Source organism: Podarcis filfolensis, assembly GCF_964270895.1.
Source record: "Podarcis filfolensis genome assembly, chromosome: 7".
In the NCBI taxonomy this organism is placed as follows: domain Eukaryota; kingdom Metazoa; phylum Chordata; class Lepidosauria; order Squamata; family Lacertidae; genus Podarcis; species Podarcis filfolensis.
This window is the reverse complement of record NC_139603.1, coordinates 3,244,463-3,267,600: the sequence shown is the minus strand read 5'-3', so window position 1 is coordinate 3,267,600 and position 23,138 is coordinate 3,244,463. Positions and strand designations below refer to the sequence as shown.

Here is a 23,138-nt window from a genome sequence, read left to right as displayed (position 1 = left end):
TTTTCAAAAGGCAAATAATTATAGCAAATTGGACTCTGCTGCCTGTCAAACTTACAATAGCTGGAGAGCTGTAAGACTCTGCCAAGCAAAGGTGATGATCTGATTTACATCCCCAAATTCAATTCTGATCAATCCCCAAAGGCAATTTTGACTTAAGCAATACTTCAGAGGGATAAAGGGGGAGTTCCAATCCTACAACAAAGAGTGTTGAGAGCTATGATATGCCACTTAGGATTTCAAAATGCTTATAATCCAGGGGAAGGAAACCTTAACATTTCCAAAATAGTATCATGGAACATGATATGGGTGACTTAATACAATTGTAGATGGAAAGCAAGTAGAACATTTAACTGGCAGACAAGGATTTTATAGTCAAATTGGATTTCTTCTCAGGGGTATGTAACTTTTAAAACCTCAGCTCTTGCATCAGTCAGGAAATTAATATGAACATCAAGCAATCCTGCCAGCTCCCATAGTTTTGTCACTATAAGCACACAAAGTTCGTATAAACAACCACATTTTGGGAGGGTGTGTGTGGAATCTATAAAGTCTCTCTCTCTCTCTCTCTCTCTCTCTCTCTCTCTCTGTGTGTGTGTGTGTGTGTGTGTGTGTCTTGCAAAATTCTCAAAGTAATCATCTACCAAAGATTTATTCCTGTGGTAATATTTACTATATGCCGTATGCTGCTGGGGAACTAGTTGTCTCCAGCAAGGAAAGGGTTTAGATGGGGAGAAAACTAGCTGAGGAATCCATTATTCAGAATGCTTGTTACTTCCAGCCATGGCCCTGTGTTTAAGAATGAGTTGGCTGAACGGGAAATTGGTGGGTGGTGGTGGTTAAGTAGGTCATACGGTTCAAAATGGTTCAATGGATCAATTTGAAACTTGGCAGTATAGAAGAGGTAAGTTTGAGGATGCCAGATTTCAAGCAGAAAGGATGACAAAATTGGTTATTTTAAGAGATTAAGTTATTTACATGGTTTACATTGAGGGAAAGTAATTTCTGTCTGCCCAAGAGCCCCACTCTCCCCCAGTGCCAATTCTAAGTCGTGTAAAGAACTCAAGTTGGAGTAAAAACAAGAAAACATTTGGGCAGCTTGATGATATGTTTTAAAATATATTAAAAACAAAAACCTGTAACAGGGGTAAACATTTTCTGGTCTGGAAATACTATCGTGGGGAAAGCATCACATTGATATTCTGTTTGTCAGACCTCTTATTGCTTGTGTGTGGCCTTTGATTTATTTTTGCATCCTTCACCGCCATCGCAAAAGGGCACAAATATCCACATAACAACATATATGCAAGTTTCACGCAAATTTGTGTGTTTTGTGAATGCAGCAGAAATCCCAATTCACATAGGCACACAAAATCCTGATGGCACTCCTGTTCAAAAGTATATTGTAAAGTTGTTGCAAGGTCTTCATTTCATATGGAAGGAAACCATCTGTTTCTTGTAAAACTAAACCGGTGGTGCAACTGCAGTGGAGTAAAGGGCAAAGACATTGAATATGTGCATCTGCCAAAGTGATTTTGGAAGCTGGGTATGTTTGGCCTGGAAAAGACAAGATTGAAAAGAGATACAATAGCCATATTGAAATATCTCAAGGGGCATCACATAGAAGAGGGAACAAGCTTGTTTTCTCCTGCTCTGGAGGGTAGGACTCAAACCAGTGGCTTCAAATTACAAGAAAGGAGATCCCAACTAAATACTAAGAAAAACTTTCTGACAGTCAGAGCTGCTTGACAGTGTAACGATCTCCCTCAGGAAGTTGTGGACTCTCCTTCCTTGGAGGTTTGTTTTGAAGGAGAGGTTGGATGGCCAACTGTCATGGATGCTTTAGTTGAGATTCCTGCATTGTGTGGGGTTGGACTAGATGACACTTGGGTACCTTCCAGCTCTAAGATTCTATGATTCTGTTAGGATCCCTTTTATAAAATACAGAATTTTAATGGCACTTGTGGGTATTCCCAGGCATGCGAGAACAGAATCCCTCTGCTAGGAAACTGAACCCTGCAACATTTCTCAGCTGAAAATCGGGACTTTTCTCACTCAGCCAAACTCACCCAACTGATAAGCGTCGGCTCATCCTGAGCTTGGCAGCAGCAGCAGCACTAACAGGGGAAATAGGGACATTCTGGGATCAATTCAGAGGCTAGGATGGCTTTCGTAATTCCAGGACTGGCCCTGGAAAATCAGGACAAAAGTTTCCAGACCTTTGGGTAATATAGGTCCCGTGTGGAGTGGATCTTCAATACATGATTTGTTCAGGCATTATGCCTTTTCCGTTTATGAATGATACCACTAAAAATGGTGAATTGGTACCAATTGGTGCTGGATAAAGTTGAATGTGTGTGGTTTTTTGTTTTTTGCAAGATTTATACCTCAGTAGTTAGAATATAGGTGGTAATATTGCAGTTTTCACTGTCTTACATATTTTCAGTGATGCTAAAGTTGGTGCCCAGTTCCTTATGCAACAAAGAACCAAATTAATAGCCTCAATAGTTTATTTGACCCTACACCAGAAAATGAGAATTATAATACCCCATATCGCACCTTGCAATCACTTCTCCCCTTCAAGATGCATTACTGTTTGCTGGGATAAAGATTGTTGTTCTTGAGCACTTCAGTGCTTGATGACCTCAGCCTGCTGCTATGAATTAGAGAACTGCAGCTTTGCACCCCAAAAGAAGCACCATGCCACCCCCAAACGATACTTCCACAGCACCAGGGGATTGTCTCCTATGACATTCCATAGAGTTTTATCTCACCCACTGCTTCCTTTTTCTGCAAGGCATAGTCATTGCCCGTCAGCCCAAGACATTTTGGCACCTAAGGTGAACCACAAAATGGTGGTGCCACACCCACAAACACCCAGGTGGCCTTGGAGGGTGCTGCTGAGGAGGAGGCAGATCTGGCCTCCAAGGAGTGCGCCACAGCCATCAGTGCTACTGCAGCAGCGGCAGCAGGCAGTGGATTCCTTGGAGGCCAGATCTGCTGCCCCTGTGATCCTGCTGCCTGAGGCAGTTGCCTCACTTTGCCTCATGGGTGGGCCGACCCTGGTCACTGCCCTCCATGACAGTAATGGCCACAGCTGCCACAAATGTTCAAGGGAACTGTAGCTTTGCTCCTGCAAATAAGCATGGGGTCACTTCCCAAAGACAGCCCTACATAGTGTGCGTGTTTGCAAGGGAGCCCTGCAAGAGAAGAAACATCTGGCACGGGGGATTTGAAGCTGAGGAGCAGTGCAGTTCCCTGCAATTCCCTGTTCAAAATCACATTCTCCAGTAGCCAGTTTTCTTAGCCAATGCATCTTGTCACAGCATTGTTGCACACTTGAGTGCTCCTGTGCCACCGAAAGGTCAGTTTCCCTTACTCTCAGTTGCCACAAAGTACAATTCATAACATGCCCCTCATTCATTTCCACTGTGTAAATGCAAATAGGACCAACAATGTTTATTGTACTACTGCATTATAGGTCTCAAAAAGTTGATTGCATTCTACCTAATATGGAAATTTTCATTTACTTCTAATCGGGCTCCCTCATTAACTATTCTTCTAAAATGTCAACCTGGCAGCCTTTCAAGTGGGAAATTGATTTCTTTTGTTTTCTGTTTTTTAAAATAGCAAAAGGCTGATCTTCAAGTTGGGCTATTTATCTGGAAGATGCTCCAGAGGTGAAAACTAGACTGTCACATTTATCTCACAGTTTCAGCAATACTCAGTTATTGCTACAGTCACTTCCCTGGGCGTATATGTCTGAGAGTTAAAAACAAAAAACTGGAAAAGAGAATGAGAATATACACATTCCCTTTAGCACAGCTTTTGAAGGGAATCTGCATAAAATGTTTCCTCTAATTTCCCTTTCCGTGCCTAAATAAAAAACACTATTTTTGTGTATAACACTCAGTCACTTGAAGTCACCCTAATATAGATAAGCACATTTATCCTTGCCCTTATAATAGAACCTGTTATTAAATTGATGGCAGCAGATGGCCGTATTGTTGCAACGTGAAGATGTTCCCATATGCTGTTATGATAAAATGGTGGTTTGTTGTTGTATCTCCACAAGCCATAATTCTTGCAGGGCCTATGGAAGAGTGGCAGTACTGTATTTCTCAAGCCTAGCGAAACACAGGAACCTTCTTTGTACCAAGACAGACTATTCCAGCTGAGTTTTGTCTACAGTGATGGGCAGGTGTCAGACTTGTAGGATCTACTTTGTTTTCTTCCCTAGAACCTTGAGGATCTATGCCCCACAAATAACCCAGAGATGCATTTTAAATAAAAGCACACAATCTACTCATGTAAAAACACGCTGAATTCTGGACCATCCGTGGGCCCGCTTGAGAAGGCGATTGGGCCGCATCTGGGTCCCCAGGCCTTAGGTTGCCTACCCCTGGTTTAAGCCTTTAAAGGTTGAAAGCAGCACTTTGCATTGGGCCCATTTTGTAAGCATGGTTTCAGCATAATTTTTGAAGATGCTCTTTGCTCTTTTATTAAGCGTATTTGTGATACTTCTTCTTTTTTCCGATATAGAATCATAGAATCATAGAATCATAGAGTTGGAAGAGACCACAAGGGCCATCGAGTCCAACCCCCTGCCAAGCAGGAAACGTACCAAGATATAAATAAGCTTGCTTCTTACTCTTCTATTAACTACAGTGGTACCTCTGGTTACGAACTTAATTCGTTCCAGAGGTCCGTTCTTAACCTGAAACCGTTCTTAACCTGAGCTACCACTTTAGCTAATGGGGTCTCTTGCTGCCGCCGCACAATTTCTGTTCTCATCCTGAGGTAAAGTTCTTAACCTGAGGTACTACTTCTGGGTTAGCGGAGTCTGTAACCCGAAGTGTCTGTAACCCGAGGTACCACTGCATAAAGATTTTTCTAGCATCCATCTCTGTGTATTTTGTATGAAAAGGAAGCTACCAAATGTGACAATGTAACCTACATTCTCTTTCTTACCTTCTGAATTTTTGCATTATTGTGTTCAGTGACTGCTTTCTATGAACAAATGAACGAACAATTGATGTGAGTTGTCATGACATGATGTGCCTGGGGCACTTTGATCAGTCGTAATTTTGTAGACCAGCCGTGACCTTCCTACCCTGTTGTCATCTTCTTCTCTTTACAGAAATGATGTTTGATGCCACAGTGGCACATGCACCCGGGGCTATTACTTAGAGCAGGGGTGTCAAACTCAAATTCATCGGGGGCCGCATCAGCAATTTGGTCACCCTCAAAGGGCCGGTTGTATCTGTAGGACTAGGTAAAGGACATGTAAAGTGGAGGTTTCCTGTGTAGAACGGCCGGCGCCGCTAGAGGGCAGACGTTCTCTGGCTTGTAGGCTGCCGCGCATGCGCTGAAGAGGCGGCTTTCTTGTGTCAAAAATTTTAAAAAAGCGAGAATAAAAGGTGAAGGCTGGCGGTCGGCGGCGGCTACAAGGGCCACATGACGAGGTCTGGCGGGCCGGATTCGGCCCGCGGGCCTTGTGTTTGACACCCGTGACTTAGAGGCTGCCATAAGCATTGCTAATTACAGTAATTACTTTGGCCACAATCCAGCCAAAGTTAAGCACTTTTAAGTCCCATTGATTTCAAATCAAAACTAAGTGCCAGCATTTAAATCAATGAGTTTGAATGTGATGTTTGCACACACAAAGTAACACCCGGAAGTGTCTAATCGAATCTGTCTGAGGTTACATGAAGGCAAGCGAATTACTCTATAAATGTTAGATTTACCCAGTCTGTATGGAAATAACTTTTATAAAAAGACCAGGACAGCACAGAGAAACTACTGAGGTGACAGATGTGTCTGGAGCACTTGATCTCCCGTATTTGGGCAGAAAACCGAATATTTAGACTCTGTTATACTGTATATACTATACGGCGTTTCCGTGCGCTGCTCTGGTTTGCCAGAAGCGGCTTAGTCATGCCGGCCACATGACCCGGAAGCTGTACGCCAGCTCCCTTGGCCAATAAAGCGAGATGAGCGCCACAACTCCAGAGTCGTCCGCAACTGGCCCTAATGGTCAGGGGTCCCTTTACCTTTACTTTATACTGCTCATTAGACTTTGGCTGTGTGGCTTTGTTTGAGACAGAAATATGTTACTATGTGGGAAAATGATTTTTTTCTCTTTTGTATAGAACTTTTAAAATTTCCTAATCAGTAAAGAAGCTGTACTTTGCTGCTTTTAAACATATATATAGGAGCATGAACAGTGGGGGATCAGATAAAACATAGTTGATATAGCCAAGACTAATGCCATGTTACTTTTTTTTATCATTTTGGGTGTATTCCGGAAGCACCCATTGCCTCATTCAGTTCTGACATCTCTATGTACAAAAGTACATTACATCCACAGCATTCCCCTGATCCACCAAGCTTGTAACTCTTACCAAAAAGAGAAATGAGATTCATCTGGCATGACTTGTTTGGGGAACTATAAAATAAGTAATTGCTTCCTCCTAACATTTTCTTGTCCCTGTTGCTTGCATTCTTCTAAAATGCAGACCTCACAATGGATTCTTTGTTCTGGTTCCATTCAGCTCCCCCTCCCCATAAGGCATGTCTGGTCCTTGAATTGTGCATTGTGCAAGGGAGGGGGCCCTTGATTTGCGATGGCCATGGTGAGGGGATGCGGAGGCCAGTCCCATTTGGTGGAGCAGGTGGGGATGGTGACTCTTTGCCTTGCTCTCTTCTGCCCCCTTCCTTCTCACAGCTGGGTTTCCTATTCCCAGACCCACTAGTGATGTGAGGGAAACAGACAAAACTTTTAGTCATTTTGGTATAGATCAGGCATGTCCAACAGGTAGGTCATGATCTACTGGTACATCGCATGGTGTTCCTGGTAGATCCTGGTTCACCTCTGGCTCCTCAGCGATCTCCTTACAAAAAAGCAAAAAAAGCAAACAACAACAACAACAACAACGAACAAAACCACCAACTTTGGCTTCCTAAAAAAAGCTCCACAACTTTGGGTAGATCACTGCCAGTCTTTTTACGACAATGGGTAGATCACTGCCAGTTTTTTTATACTGTGAGTAGATCGCAGTCTATTGGGAGTTGGATGTCCCTGGTATAGATGAATATTGTTCACATGGAATCATACCTGCAGCATCTTATCCGAGGAGGCACACAAAATTAATATGCACGCAGTGTGAATTTTCCAGTAGCCAAAAACTGGAAGGTGTAAATTCTGTTGCATTATGTTTTATGGTTTTTTATATTAAAAGACATTTCTACATACCACCTGCTACATAGAACATATGCTGACAGTGTACAAAAATAAGCTCATAATTTGGTAACGCTCCCAAATTAACAGCAGTTGCACGATATTTCTTTCACGTAGTAATTAAAAACCACAGCAGAGTACTTCTGGAATGTGAAATTTCATAATAGTATGGGATAGAGGCTAGAACAATACAGAGGGAAATTTAATGCTGCCATCTCCAGGTAGCACATAGAATAGCATATGTCAACTGAGATCAATTTACCTAAATTCATGTTTTTAATGAGTAATGGAGTGAACAGACTCTTCCATACGATTATATACACGGGTGCACTGCCATGTAGAGAGACTAGTGTACACTGGATGTGTATGCAGGAAGTCAACAGCCATTTCTGTGATCACAATGGCTGAGGTGAGTGTGGCAGGGATGAGGGCTGCATGTACAGACTCATCCCACCTCCGTTTTGCCTGCTGCTTTCCCCTGGGGAAACCCATGGTTTAGTTCTGAATCAGAACAAATGGCAGCCAGGTTTGTCTCAGATTGCTGTTTGTTCCGATTTAGCACTAAAGAGCAGGTTTTCCAGGGGAAAGTGATAGGGCAAAGACAAAATCATTTGGCACAAGACAAGCAGAAGTGCGAATGAGCCCTGACTCACCCTAGACTTTCTCCATGTACCTGTTACCCACTTACACAATCACATGGAGAAATCTGAAAGAAAAAACTGGCTACTAATTTATGAAGAGCAGAATGCCATTGTATATTGGTACATTTCTTATCACAGAAACCTGGTTAGCAGGAGAATTTTATATTATTACAAATCTGACAAGTTACTCCTTTTTCTGTTGTATTACAAATGTCCTTGGCAGTTTGTTGTGTAGGTGCAAGCAAGGTTGGTATGTTTTTGGTGTGTCAAAAGGATGTGGACAGGAATCTCTAAACATTATGGATTTCCTTCTTCATGTTTTGATATGCTGCATTTTCATTTCATGCACATTTCTTTTGGTGGTACATGGACATTTCATTGGAAAGAGATGTAAAGCATCAAAGAACTTCTCTGGCTTTGCTGCCAGAATACAGACTGTCAATGAGGCTCTGGAAATTTATCTGTGATTGGTTTTTCCAGGAGCAGTGGCCCACATGTCAGAATAGTTAGGAGTTGCTTGGTTGCAGGGGTGCCAACTTGAATAATAGGCCTAGGTAAGCCCCGCCCTGCATAATAGTGTGGCACACACACACTATTTGAATGGCAATGCCCATCAACCTTTTTTTGGGGGGTGGCCCCCTCAAATATTTTTTGGGGGTGGCTAAAGACTACTCAGCCCCTAGGAGTTGGCTCCTGTGCTTGGTTGCCAGTTCCTCTTTTGTATAGCTTCTAAATGTACAGGGTGAGTCTTTTAAAAGAGGCCCCGGGGAACATGTATACTCTGTATCCACAGAGCCTCTTTTAAAGGACTCATCCTGTAGCATAGCTGCTTCTTTGCGGGGCTCAGTCCGCTTCCACATGGAGAAGAGCACCGGAATGCATGCAGTCTGAATACCACCAGGCAGTGCTTATAGTCTTTCTATTTAAGCCTGTGTTGAGCAGACATGGGGTATAATTTAATTTCTGCATGATTTGCTTGTTAATTGAGCATTCTGCTTTCATTATATTTCCCTCCTAAACTGTTGCTACTAGGCTGCAACTCTTGGGAATTGGTGGGATAGAAAATGAACTCAATGAATAACTACAGTGGAATCTTGGTTCTTGAATGGCCTAGTTGACGAATAAATTGGCTCCCAAATGCAAAAACCCGGAAGTAAGAGTTCTGGTTTTCGAATGTTTTTTGGAAGCTGAATGTCCGATGTGGCTTATGCTTGAGTGCAGGAAACTCCTGCAGCCAATCAGAAGCCGCGCCTTGGTTTTTGAACGTTTTGGAAGTCAAATGGACTTCCAGAACAGATTTTGATCGAGAACCAAGGTACCACTGTAATTGTCTTCTAGAGTGAGCCCAGTTTACTCTGTTCTTTGCTGCTACTGGAAATCTTTTCTCCCACTATCAGAGGCTGATGGAAGCACGCAAACTGAGGATCCCTCTGTGCAGCACATGAATTTGGAACAGAACACCACAATTGTGTTGTTATGAATCGTGTTGGATCATGTGTAATTTGCACAGCGTTCTACAATCTTAATCTTACTGATTACTGCAACATTAGAGATAATGCAATATTCTAATTTTACAAATAATGAAAGGAAATTGAGAAATGGCAAACTGCCAGATAGTGAGCTAGTTATGGTAATTCATATTAGGATTACACCGCCTCCCAAGTTGATCTCCTATTTAAGTCCAAAATCAATTTTAGTCTTTTCCTCTTAATATTGTAGTTCAGGCTCAAGGTAAGCCCTGAAAATGAACACTAGGTATTTTCAGAGTATCCATTGCAGGTATCCTGAAGTTGTAGCGCTAGCCGACTCTGGCCTGATTTCATTGTTGCTCTTATTGCTGCAGCATGAACGGCAGCAAAACGCTTCTTTTTTCCCATGCTGTTGGCCCCTTGCCGTATGCAGCGCTTAACATTCATAACATCTGACTGAAAAGGCATGATGTTGAATGTGCAAATGCATTTAACGTGCCTGATTTTTTCTTATAACAATAGCAGCTCTCTCTTCCTGCAGCCCCAAGAGGGATTGGAACCTCAGCTTTGTGGTAATGGAGTTAACTCTTACCTCCCTCTGCAGTCCTGCCAAAAACCCTTCCTCCAGAAGCTTCTATTAGCTCAGGGGTCAGCAAGGTTTACCTCGCCTGGGCCGGTTCACTCCAGCAGAGATCCCTCCGTGGGCTGCATTGCGTGCACACACACCAGCAATTTCCAGTGTCTGCGTCTGCGCAGATGCAATTTCTAGCGCCCCAGAAGCGAGTCCCCACGCCACTCAGGTTTAGTGCAGCATGTGGGGACTCACCAAGCGGGCGGCTCGGTTTGGGTGTGGCTCGTGGGCTGGCTCGTGGCCTCCATGGGCTGCTTGTGGCCCATGGGCCTTAGGCTGCCTTCTCCTGTATTAGCTCCAGGAGGCAAGCATGTTGGGACTGTTGCATGTGTGAAATGGTTAACCTGTTCCCCCCTCTTTGTGTGCTCAGTCCTGATCCTGATTGAATGTCTCTGCAGCTTGCTGTTGCTAAAATAAACAGCCGGTGTGTGCATTTGCACGCTTACATCACACCTGTTTGAACCCACAGTCCACATGCCAGAGAACCACTTGGGGCATCTCTAAGCTAGTGCATTCAGCCATAGGGGTTGCAGCCATGGCCCCCTCCCCTCCCCTCAAACAAGTATGGTTATTTTGCTACGTTTGTTGCCTGCAGCTCCACAACCCTGCAGGGATTTTGCAGCAGCAGCCACACCGCACAATAATGTGATAATCTGACCTTTGGCTCTATGAGGAAAGGGTTTTCTTCAGTGGTTTTGCTTACACAAAGAATGTATCTTGAACTAATTTGTTCACCTCACCGTGTTTCACCGTGTTATTTCATAATCCATGGTACAACAGCCTTTCAGTCTCCTCTGAAATGTCACTTGTGGACAGTGAGTGACACTGTTACTCACTCTTGAGTTGAAAACAGCTAATTCTAGATCTGCAGTTAGTGGATACAGTCTAGTTCCAAGCAAAATCTGGAGTGGATTGTCATCTGGGTTGTGTGCAAACTGGCAGGTGAGGGGGAGCAGGCTGGCTGAGCTGCCAAGCCCCAGCCCTGCTGGCAGGTCACCTTTTACAGCACTCTATGGGTTTGAGGATGAAGGCCTCCCCTGCTTCAGGGCCCCCCAGGACATTGCTGCTTCGCTGTTAGCACATGAAAATTATAAATGCCTGAATAGGTCTGCCAGTGGGAACCGTGAAAGGTACTGCAGTGTGCCTCCAACAGGATGCCTGCATGAGACAATTCCTCTTGCAGAATTCAGTTAGTTTCTTTATGCAGTTTGCAGTGAATTGTGATCTAGACAAATAATTGATTGCTGACTCTCACCACCGCTAGATATTTACCATGTACATGTTGACATTTTTTAGATTATGAGCACATGAGCAAAGAATTGTCATTTTAAAATGTATTGTATTGCTCAGTAAGGAAAATACTGTCTTAGGAAGCAGCTTTGCAGCATTAATGGTAGTATTAGGAAGATTAGTTGTTTCCAACATTTTATTATCCCCTCCTCCTTCCAACTGCAGTTCTTGTCCCCCGTATTTTGCTGCCTCCTTCCAAACATCTTGTGCCAGTTGTGATATGATCACTGATAAAGCACGAGGATAATTCTGGTTCTAGGCTGCAACCCCACTAGGGAATAAGCACCATAGAACAAAATGGAACTTTCTTTTGAGTTAACATTTATACGATTGTGCTATAAAAGTCCCTTCTCGTCTTCAGGGGATCCTGGGAATTGTAGTTCTATGGAGAAGTAGCATAGGGGATCCTAAATACAGAATTCCTACATCATCATCCTACAAATCCTAGGTTGTTGTTTTTAGGAAAAGCCATGGGAGTTGAAGTGGCATAAAACCAATGGTTATAATTGTAGCTTATATGACCTGTCCTAAAGGGATTAGCATTAAAGGGCTGATATAGTTCCTTTTTTGGTTTCTGGACCAGTTGGAAGGAAGATTGAGCTGAATCAGCTCAGTACATGTGTGCCTATTTTCCGCTCCTACATTTATTTGCCTTTTAATAAGATGAAAAAGATTCCTGTAGGTAGTACAAGAGTCTGGCTAATCTGCTGTTCTTTTCTTTTGTAGATAATTCTTGTAAGTTCTTCCCATAATGACCTGGATCAGAGTCTTTTTATTAGCACAGATGAAGGAGCAACTTTTCAAAAGCAGCCTATTAATTTCTTTGTGGAAACCCTGATTTTTCATCCAAAGCAGGAGGATAAAGTGCTTGCCTACACCAAGGAGGGACAGGTAAGAAGGGTCAAGCGGTCATTTGACATTTCTGAAATGTTATACCAAAATAAGTTCTAACCACTTTAGAGGAATAGTATTCAGATAAGGTTGACATTATTTAGCAATGGAAAATTCTTATTCAGGTCATTCAGTGTAGGCTGTACCCTATACACATCCATATCACACTATTCTTCAACAGTTAGTGTTTCACAGCTGAATAACTGAACAGAGTCCATTGAACAGCATTGGGTTTGAGATCACACCAGCCAGTAAGGAAGTGATATTAGGTATATGAAAGTCATGACGATGAATGTACATGTGTGAACCATTCTGTTATGCTATGATTATTTATATGAATCTGAATGTTGCTTCTTTTTTGGTCATGTTTTGTTGATATTTAAACAAATTGAAATGAACTAAGGGATGGCAGCCAGTAATTTGATCACCTGGACAGCTCACTCGCATATTACTTCCAGCCTTGAAAATTCATTTGCCTGTGCTTATTGTACTTTGTAAGAAGGATTAAATAAAAACTGTACTAACATGTTCTGCTTTTATTATATTTTAAGCTTTATGCATCTCTTGACTTGGGGACAAAATGGACACTCCTGCAGGATCACGTGTCAAAAGACCATATATTTTGGTAAGAAACATAATGTTGGTCTCCAGAAATTAGAGTTAAGGCAGATCTTTTGTTGGTTTGTTAGTGTGGTTTGATGAAAATTATCCTTGGATGAAGGAATACACTACTCCAGGGCCGGGGAATCCTTGGCCCTCCATATATTATATTCTGTAGACATGGTAGAACAAACAGATACAACTAGTCCTGCTTCTTCAATGGCCCGCTCTTCAATGGTGTCACCCTCAACCACTGATTTGGTAGCAGCATGTGAGCTCTGATTTAGACAAAGAACTCGCATATTCCAAAGGCTTTCCAATTCATTGCAACAAAGCAGAAAATTTTGCGCCTGCAGATCTGAGCCCTGTGTCAAAGGTAACTGAGAAACCTCCTCAGCTCCACTAAACACTAGATAATAGATAATATACTTATATTTTATATATTTCATTCCACAATCTGATCCAGTTATTTCAGCATAATTCCTTGAATCACTACTTTTACGTTTTATGTGACAAAACCCAAACAAACTACCATTCTTGTAAGGAGGATTCATACAGCAAATTAATTGATGAAAAATGAATGTGGGAAGTATAGAACACACAAAAACATATATCAGGACACAGGTCTCCTGGGAAAAATAATATTGTGTGCAAAGTTGGAGGTGACCACTGCTGGCTTTGCAAAAAAAAATAAGTGAGACTTCTATCACATGTGCCCTAAGGCAAAAGCTTTTGGTATATGGCAGAAGTGGGGATGCTGAGGCCCAAGAACCCTCTTGTCTTCTTTGTTTGGCCCTTGAGACTCTCCCCCTGCCCCGTCATGGGCCCTTCTTTCCACCCTGAGTGGTTTTGCCCGGCTGGAACAAACTCCGATGATGCTTCTTGCTTGCCCGGATGTAGGATGGAGAGCAGTGTATTGGTGTGTGTAGAAACTAACTGGTTTCCACTTCTGCCTCAACTGATGATGACGGATCGTTCCAGTCCTCCAGGGCTGAAGAGAGGCTTGGACAAAAAGGAGGAGGGTAAGGAGGCCATAAAGCCCCCTGAACCTCCTCAATAGGAATTGGGGAGACTAAGATACCTGCAGGTGCCTGTGGTGCCCAGGTTTGTCCCTGCGGGGGAAGTGCTGGGTGAGAGCTTCTCCATTGTCTGCCTCAGTGCGTGGTAGAGCTCCTCTTCGAGTTTTGGCTAACTTGAATAAAAGTTTAAAAGGCGCTCTCTGGGCAACATATTGAAGGGATGCCACAAGCAAATCAGCCGCCGGCTCAGAGGATTGGGACTATGAAGGTATTTATTTGAAATTTCAATGACTTGAAAGGAAAACTCCTGCAGTTAACTGGAATTAGAGGCAGTGGGGCAGATTTTTTTTATGTTTTACTTGGAAATTGCCAAGGCTTTATTTTACTGCCCCCCCCCCCACAAAATGAGGATTAAAAAGTGAGGAAAGTGCTTGGAATGTGAAAGCAAAGCAAATAACAATGGCATATAATTTCTCCATTAGAGAAATGGAGGAGAAGAGATCGCCTGAGTTGTGCTTGGTGACTTTGAGACTGGTTGAATTTGCAGTGGATCATTTTGACAAAAGACCTCAGAACAAAATTTGAATTTATTTTGGAAAGACTGGAACTGATCACTATGATCAAGGAATAGCCATGAGGGATTAAAGTAAATAGTAAGTCGGCCTGAAGAAGCGAATATATTGGTGTAGTGGTTCATTTGGAACTCTAAGGGGCAAGATACATTTGCCCTCAGACAAAAAGGTGGCCAAGTCTTTTATGGTTGGAATTCTCCAGGAAATATGGTAATATGGCACATCTCCTTCCTAACACAAAGGGTTGGTGGTAAAAGCTTTATCTCCAAAGGAATGTAACTAATGGCCTTGAAAGGTTGGAGCAAAGACTGAACATTAAAAGGAAAGAATCTGGTTTAAGGATGAGTCTTCATTGGAGGGATCTGTGCAGAGATTGGAAGAAAATGAAACTACAAGCAAGTTGGAAAGATGAAAGATTAAAACTACTGCAACCTCACTTGTTGTTATTTAATATAGTTTTGTTTTATTTTTATGCAGGAGTTGGTAAAGGTACAGCTGAGGGATGAGGAATTTGCTTAAAAATGGATGTTAATTGGTGGTAAATTTGTAAAATAAGGAGCATGTAAAAGGGATGAATTGGAATACAGTATATGTGAAAGAGTGGGAAACCAGTTTTGAAAAAACTGTATTAAATTTATTTTAATTTGGTTTTGATGTGTTATAAATTTGAATAGGAATAAAAATTAATTTGCAGGAAGAAACCCTAGCTGACTACATTGGTTGCTCCACCCATTCTTGCTTCCATATGGGTCTCAGAAGGTTGTTGAGAAGGGAGTGTGGCCCTGGGCCCGAAAATGGTCCCCCACCCCTTATCAGGGCTGTCAGGCAGGCAGGATCATCCACAGGGCAGGTGCCTCCAGCCAGACCCTGACACCCCTGGCGTATGATCACCGAGGTAGAGTAACTACTCTTCCAAATCCAAATGTCATTATGTAAAGTTCAGTATATGTTAAATGTTAAATGTTGGGAGAACAACAACAAAACCCGCTACTGAAATAGAACTCATTAGAAAACTAGGTGATAAATAGTAATTGGCAAGCTTGAAATTATTAGCTGTGAGGATATATTATTATTATTATTATTATTATTATTATTATTATTATTATTATCATCATCATCATCATCATCATCATCATCATCATCATCATACCCACCACTCTGGATGGCTTACAGCATATATAAAAACACAATAAAACATCAAACACTGAAAACCTCCCAATACAGGGCTGCCTTCAGATGTCTTCTAAAAGTTGTGTAGTTTGTGTAGTTCTTTATCTCCTTGACATCTGAAGGGAGAACTTTCCACAGGGAGGGCACCACTACTGAGAAGGCCCTCTGCCTGGTTCCCTGTAACTTCTCTTCTTGTAGTGAGGGAACCAGCAGAAGACCCTCAGAGGAAAACCTCAGTTGACGGGGCTGAGTGATGGGGGTGGAGACGGTCCTTCAGGTATACTGGGCGGAGGCCATTTAGGGCTTTAAAGGTCAGCACCAACACTTTGAATTGTGCTCAGAAACATACTGGGAGCCAGTGAAGATTCTTTAGGACCAGTGTTATGTGGTCCTGGCAGCCACTCCCAGTCACCAGTCTAGCTGCCACATTCTTGATTAGTTGTAGTTTCTGAGTCACCTTCAAAGGTAGCCCCACGTAGAGCACATTGTAGTAGTCCAAGCAGGAGATAACCAGGGCATGCATGACTCTGCCAAGACAGTCCACGGGCAGGGAGGGTCTCAGCCTGCGTACCAGATGGAGCTGGTAGACAGCTGCCCTGGACACAGAATTGACCTGCGCCTCCCTGGACAGCTGTGAGTCCAAAATGACTCCAAGGCTGCAGACCTGGTCCTTCAAGGGCACAGTTACCCCGTTCAGGACCAGGGAGTCCCCCACACCCAACCCCCACACCCTGCCCCCCCAAAACAGTATTTATGTCTTGTCAGGATTGAACCTCACTCTGCTAGCCACCATCAATCCTTCAACTGCCTCCAGACACTCACACAGGACATTCACTGCCTTCTGATTTAAAAGAGAGGTAGAGCAGGGTATCATCCAAGTACTGCTGAACACCCAGCCCAAGCCCCCTGATTATCTCTCTCAGCAACTTCACATAGATGTTGAAGAGCATCAGGGAGAGGACAGAGCCCTGAGGCACCCCACAAGTGAGAGCCCAGGGGTCTGAACACTCATCCCCCAACACCACTTTCTGGACACGGCCCAGGAGGAAGGAGCAGAACCATCTTCCATAGATGGTCCAGAAGGATACCATGGTCAATGGTATCAAAAGCCACTAGGAGATCCAGCAGAACCACGAAACAGCTTCCCCCTCTGTCCCTAACCCACCAGAGATCATTGACCAGTGTGACCAAGACAGTTTCAGTCCCATGATGAGGTCTGTTTGAAACAAAAACAACATTCTCGGCAGAACATTCCCATGATGAGGTCTGAATCCTGATTGGAAGGGATCCAAATGGTCCGCATCCTCCAGGCGTGCCTGGAGTTGTTCAGCGACCACCTGCTCAATTAACTTGCCCAAGAATGGAAGATTTGAGACTGGGCGATAGCTGGCCATATTGGCCGGGTCCAAAGATGTTTTTTTAAGAAGCGGTTTAATAACCGCCTCTTTCAGCGGGTCTGGGAAGGCTCCCTCACAGAGGGAAACATTCACCACCCCGCAGAGCCCATCACTCAGTCCTTCCTGGCTCACTTTTATGAGCCAGGATGGGCAAGGATCAAGGAGACAGGTGGTTGGTTTCACTTGTCCAAGCAGCCTGTCCACATCCTTGGAGGTAACAGATTGGAATTGAATTCTACATGTTTTTTTTTAAGATATATTAAAATATTTGTTGTTGTAGTAAATTGTATTATTTTACCACTTTGATGTTTGCTGCCCTGGAAGGGTAGGGGTAGCATTGTAATAATTAAATGATAAAACCAACCGTGATACTCAAAATGTTGAAGTATCAGGAAGCACTGATTGGTTGGAAGCCTACATTAAGTGGCATTAAATAATTATAGGAATAGAGTTTGATTTCATGATTCTGTGAAAATATTAATGATATATATCTGAAAGAAAATTAGGCTGGAAGTCTTCAAATGATTAACTTTTTTGAAATGTAGTCTTTTAAATTACTCAACCTTTGTATTGACTTTGTATGTTCTTTGATGTACAGTTTTCAGTCTTTAATATTATTTGAAACATTGTACATCTGTATAGCTTTCTATTCTGCTTATACCTCATTTGCCTTTGTTCTTTTGTGTTCTTTATAGAGATAAATAATTAAAATAAAAGTAAAGAAAATGCACAGTGTGGAATGCAAGACAGAAATGTCATAAGCAAGCCTATTTAGTAAAAAAACCCCAGAGACCATAAATTAAACATACTCTGTTGTGAAGATCAAGTTATTTTCTTTCTCTCCAAGTAACTCAAAGTGCCAGAAGACATTAGCCTTTCATGCTAATTAGAGCAGACTGCTTATTCAGTACACTTTTTTATTTATAAAAATAATCCCCAATAGAACAGTATGTAGCAGCAGCAACAACAACAACATCAATTGAGCTAGTTGTTTTATTGTACTTATGAATAATGCTGTTTTGACTGGATGATCGAGCAGTGGTTTACTTGTCAATCAACACTGCGAATAATAAATCTTGACTCCATTTATGTGTTTGGGTAAGCTCAATGTTAGCTTGGTGCAGAAGGACAAATGGGAGAAAATTCTCTAGGGCCATCTGTGATGTTAGTGAGGGTTTTAGGTTGTTATTCAAAGGATGACATTTCTGAAATCTCTTGGATCAGATACATAAGAGTGAATGCCCCGTGGGAGGGGGGTAATTAGAAAATAATAATTACACAGATATGACAGATTCTGTCTGGTTAGAAAGCTTCATTTGTGCAGCATGAGTTTAGAAGAGTTTACAAGACCTAAATCTGCACAAGAACTGAATTTGTTCACACTGCTAGGAATCAAGTGTTGACTAGAGGCAGGAAAAAGTTGGCCAGAATCTCTTAAGGGTTGTTTTGGGTATAATACAGCCTTGGTGGCTAAATGTGGGTTTTGGAGGCAACCCAATTATCCAACAAAGCCTGCTGCATGAAATGGGAACAAATGGTCCCACCACAAAAGTGGTTTTTTCGATTTTTCTTGACACATTATTCTCTGTGTTAGGAGTTAGTACTGAATAATAGAGTTGCAAATTTAACACCCTTAATTTCCTCAAGACTTTAGGGAGGATTGTATGTACATCTATTAATTTGATATGCTATTGAGTTTGTTTGTTTGTTTGTTTGTTTGTTTGTTTATTAAAATTAGTTAACTTCCCATTAGAAATACCCACAATGGTATGCAAGAGTGAAAAAATAGGTATACAAAGAAATAAGAAATGAGACAGCCTACAAACACCCAGACAGGAATAACAAAAGCAGAACATCTTAACTAAAGGCAGACTCACCATGTTCAAATAAGAACTCAAAAAATTGTAGAATAGAAACAATTGGTTTGTTTCCAATGCTGCCATTCAGCTCATGCACCAGACTTCTGCTCACCCACCAGTGCTTCCCCCTACTCCCCCCCCATAACGCCCTCAAAATCTGCTCCAGATGTTTTGCGAGGGAGGGGGAGCAGAGGAGAGAAAGGGCAAGTCCTGTTGTAGAACTGAAATTCTTCTCATGAAGCACTGGATGCAACCTGCTGCCTGGCAGGCTTCTCTAGGAAATCTTCCTTGCTGCAGATCTACCCTGACAAAGAGAGCAGAAGCTTCGCAGACAATTCTCCATAAGGTGGACTGAGCCAAGGGCATTAAGAGCTTTAGACATTGTATTCAGCACATTAATTTGAATTTTGTAATGGTTACACTTTCTGAAAATAATCAGACATGACTATTAGAAATAATGGTGTGTTGCTTTCAAATTTATTTCCTGCTTTTGTTATTTTGAAAACAAATACAATTATTTTTTAGATAAGGAAGGATTATGTAGAAAGGAAAGATTAAGTGTCATGAAGAGAAGGCCACACAGAGGCTGCACCAACAAGCTTTATTTCAGAGCCTATTTCTTTTCCGCTGTGGTTCAGCTTCCACTAACACCTACGTTGTTTGTCTTGCTATCTGCTGTGATTGAAACCAACAGTTAATTATGTCATAGTGAAGGGATTGGACTTGACTGCCCTGAACTGCCTGTGTATTATATGGGAATGCATACTCTGGACTCCTATTTTTGTGTTTTTGACCTTTTACATTTTTTGAGATATTATACTTAAAAATCAGGAGGCAGAAAAAATTATGTTTTGCTTGATGTTGTGAGCAGTTGCATATAAATCCTTCTGTTTATCTGCTACCCTGAGCTCCTTGGGGAGGAAGGGCAGGGCATAAATATAAGTAAGTAAGTACCCAAGGTCTATAGCTGTCCTGCGATAAGTTTTGGTTTCATTATGCTCCCAGGGCAGTTGATGGAGTTGATGAAGACCCTAATTTGGTTCACATGGAAGTCCAAGATCCCAGAGGAGGTAGGCATTGGGGAGGCGATCCCCATTTCCTGCTTTGTTTTATTTAGAAACACACTTTTCATATATTATAAATTTGTTTTACTTATATGTATTCAGCAGGACTATTTTATCTCTGTTGCCTTGCTACTGCAATGGCTGGATGACCTGTCATTGTCATTGTGAACCTGTGTTGATGGTTGTGGCTTTTCAGATGAGATAAGTCAAATCCTTGGCTGCAGACATACTAGCTCACATGGCAAATATATATATATATAGTGTGAGGCACAGAGTTCACAGTGCGGGCCTTCTTTGTACACAATTACAAGTGAGGATACGCAAACAAGAATTAGGCTGATGGAGGTTTCCACCAAGCAGTCCAGCCCAGCAAAGCTGAGCTCCATTAAGTATACTAATGTTGCCAGGCACCCAAGAGGTGTGCAAGACCTCTGTGTTAGGAATATTTCTACATTACTGTAATGTAGAACTATAGGATGAATTTGAAGTTCTTTTTGAGTTAAAGTCAAGCCACCGTACTCTGCTTCATTGAAAGGGCTATAAAGATGGTGATCTGGTCTTGCTTTTAATAATGAACATGTAATCCTAATTTTGAGTGAATGCTGAGCTAAGGTCAAGCTCATGTGCTGAAATAATATGTGGATAGTGTCCTTCTTGGGCTATTTGGAGACCTGAGAAAGAGTTGCTTCCTTCTACCAGTGCTTAGAACAACGAGTTCAAGCAGAATATGCTTCAGGAGCTGACTGTCCCCTCACCCATTGCTCCAAGAAAGGAAGAGTGGCCTTCCACTGCTGCTACTCAGTACCAACCACCTCCAGAAGATGTAGGCCATACTACACATAATGCTAATCCAGGCTCAGTACTACAACTGGGGAGGTAATTTTAACCTTTCTGGAGCTGCTGTGATCAGCAAAAATCCCCTGGCCGCCAGGCTGCTATTTGCATTGCGAGGGAAGTCTTCATTGGTGGGAGATTCCCACCCTGTGCAAATGGCAGCCATGGGTGTGTGTGGTTTCTCTAGTCTGCACAGCAGGGAAAGGGTTTACGTCTACTGACCCTTTTAGTCCTGAGGACACACCACAGCTACTACTTGCATTTGTAAAAAAGATCCACCCAGCTTAAAGTTATGTGATTCAGTGTCATGGGTAGTTTGCCTCACAACTGGCAAACTGCTTTAAAAGGAGAAAAGCGGCTGTCAAAGAAGTCAGGCACAGGGCAGCAAAGCAGTTCTAATGGGCTCCCATCCATCCCCCAGAATCCCTGACTTCTGAAGGAGGACCCCCACCCACATTTATATATTACTAGCTACTGGGTGATAGATTTGTTGGGCAAACCTTTTGTGGCATGTGCATTTTCACAATAGGTCAACTCAAACTGCTTCAGGAAAATAATGTTAGTAGTTTAAAATGGTGCATCTGTTATTTATTTGCATGGTACCCAAATGTTTCCTGCTCTCTCTAGGCTTTCGCTACATGGCTTGTCAAATTCAGAACTGTTCAGATAAAACACCGAAAGCCCTCTTCATTGACAGTATTGACAAAAACTCATTGACAGTGCAGGATGACTACATATTCCTTCAGGTAATGCCACTCATGGAAGGTAAGTTACAAAAGTTTTAATGCAACCCTTAGCATATTTGCTCCCACAGCGTGGGGCATACTGGCCAGAAAGTTTCGGTTCATAGCCTACGTGACATAAGGACCATCAGAACCAAAATGGAAATTTATTACAAGGAACATCTTTTAAATGGCCACATAACCCATTACGTTTCTTTGAAGATCTATGACAGGCAAAAGTGCTAATACATCAACATGCAGCTTCTTTGGCCCCTTTTATAAGGTCTTCAGTCAAGGGGTCACTTGCAGTTGCTGAGACGTCCCTGCACTGCCTGTTGCGCCGCCCTCCAAAATAAGGCTTTTTCAGGTTAGGGACAAGGTAACAAAGGGTGGAAGACATGGGGGGGGGGCGCACATGAGAGTAGCAGTTTAAGTCACGCCAAGCTAGGATGGGGTTTGAACCAAGTTGACCTGGTGTCAGGGTTGGTTCAGATGCAGGTCAGCGCTCAAGATGCAGAGACAAGCAGAAGTGTTAGCTCTTTATTCAAGAAAACAGCATACCAGGCAGCAATGCCCACAAACCAGATTGGCCTCCATGAAACAGTTGCCAGGACTGTTGCCTTCTACTTCTCACTAAGTCTCCCCACCAGCTGATGTCTCCCAAGCAGCCTTAACCTATGTCAGGGAGGGGCCACCTGTGCTCATTATTATGCAAACACAAAGCTCTCCTTCATCTTGGAGATGGGGGGGACGGGGGCTTACTACAGTAGGAAAGACAAGCTCTGTGGACGCAACTGCAGCCTCTGGCCTCTCCTCCTCTGCTCCGTGTCCTGAGTCTGCATTGCTTTCTTTGCTCTCACTCAAGCCTGTTGCTTCTGCATCCTCCAACCCTTCTGCTCCGCTTCATCCTCTGACTTGTCCACCCTCTGGGCTCTAAGCCTTCCTTCTCAGATCCCTAGTGGGCCTCCCTAGTGGACTCCCCAGCTGGTGCCTCCCACCACGCCTCTTCATCCAGCTATTCCCTGATATTTGAGGCCTCCTTCAAGTGGAGCAATTCACATTTCAAGTCCCCACTTTTGAAAAGTCACTGCCTCTCAGCAGGTCAAATTTCATATGGAAAGGAGAATTTGTCTTCAGAGAGTGAGAGTCTCTTTTGAGGCCACCAAGTGAATTCATGGTGGAAGCAAGATTTGAACTGAGAGCTTCTTGATTTGTACCTCTACACTATACCAGCATTATGTTGAGATGCTATATAGTGACATTGAAATTTCTAGTTTTAATCATCAGTAATGAGCTTTGTTTCTTTAATAGTTAGAAACTGATGATACCCACTATAAAACGGTATCAACCTTTTCTCTTTCACAGACATCATCAGTAAATCAAACAAACTATTATGTGTCTCACCTTCGGAATGAATTTGTACAGATGAAATTGCCAAAGTATGCATTACCTAAGGTAATTATCCACAAAATTCCTGTCCCTTTTCTTAGCCCAAAGTAGACTTGTTCTGTGCTTTGCTAGATTTTCCCACTAATTATACTGTGCAAATGTTTAAATACAAGTAGCTAGCTCCCTGGTTGCATGCGTTTGGCACATGTGCGATCATAGACATGTGCTTTGTTTTCATCTCTGGAAGGGGGCAGAATGGGGCAGGGCGGGCTTGTACACACACCCTTCTAAAAATTGTCCATTTTAGAGCCAGTTACCTGTCAAATCTCTGGCCAGCCTCATTAAGATTATCT

At 42.6% G+C, this 23,138-nt stretch overlaps 1 protein-coding gene across 2 annotated transcripts in view; it reads left to right on the top strand.

Annotated features, from left to right (window-relative positions):
* SORCS2 (sortilin related VPS10 domain containing receptor 2) overlaps window positions 1–23,138 on the top strand; it is a 129,967-nt gene that overhangs the window by 55,990 nt on the left and 50,839 nt on the right. For both annotated transcript variants that reach the window (XM_083624441.1, XM_083624442.1), the window contains 5 exons: window positions 11,995–12,159; window positions 12,711–12,784; window positions 19,782–19,846; window positions 21,302–21,420; window positions 22,762–22,851. In XM_083624441.1, the coding sequence (XP_083480567.1) occupies window positions 11,995–12,159; window positions 12,711–12,784; window positions 19,782–19,846; window positions 21,302–21,420; window positions 22,762–22,851 (513 nt within the window). The remainder of the gene's footprint in view (window positions 1–11,994; window positions 12,160–12,710; window positions 12,785–19,781; window positions 19,847–21,301; window positions 21,421–22,761; window positions 22,852–23,138) is intronic.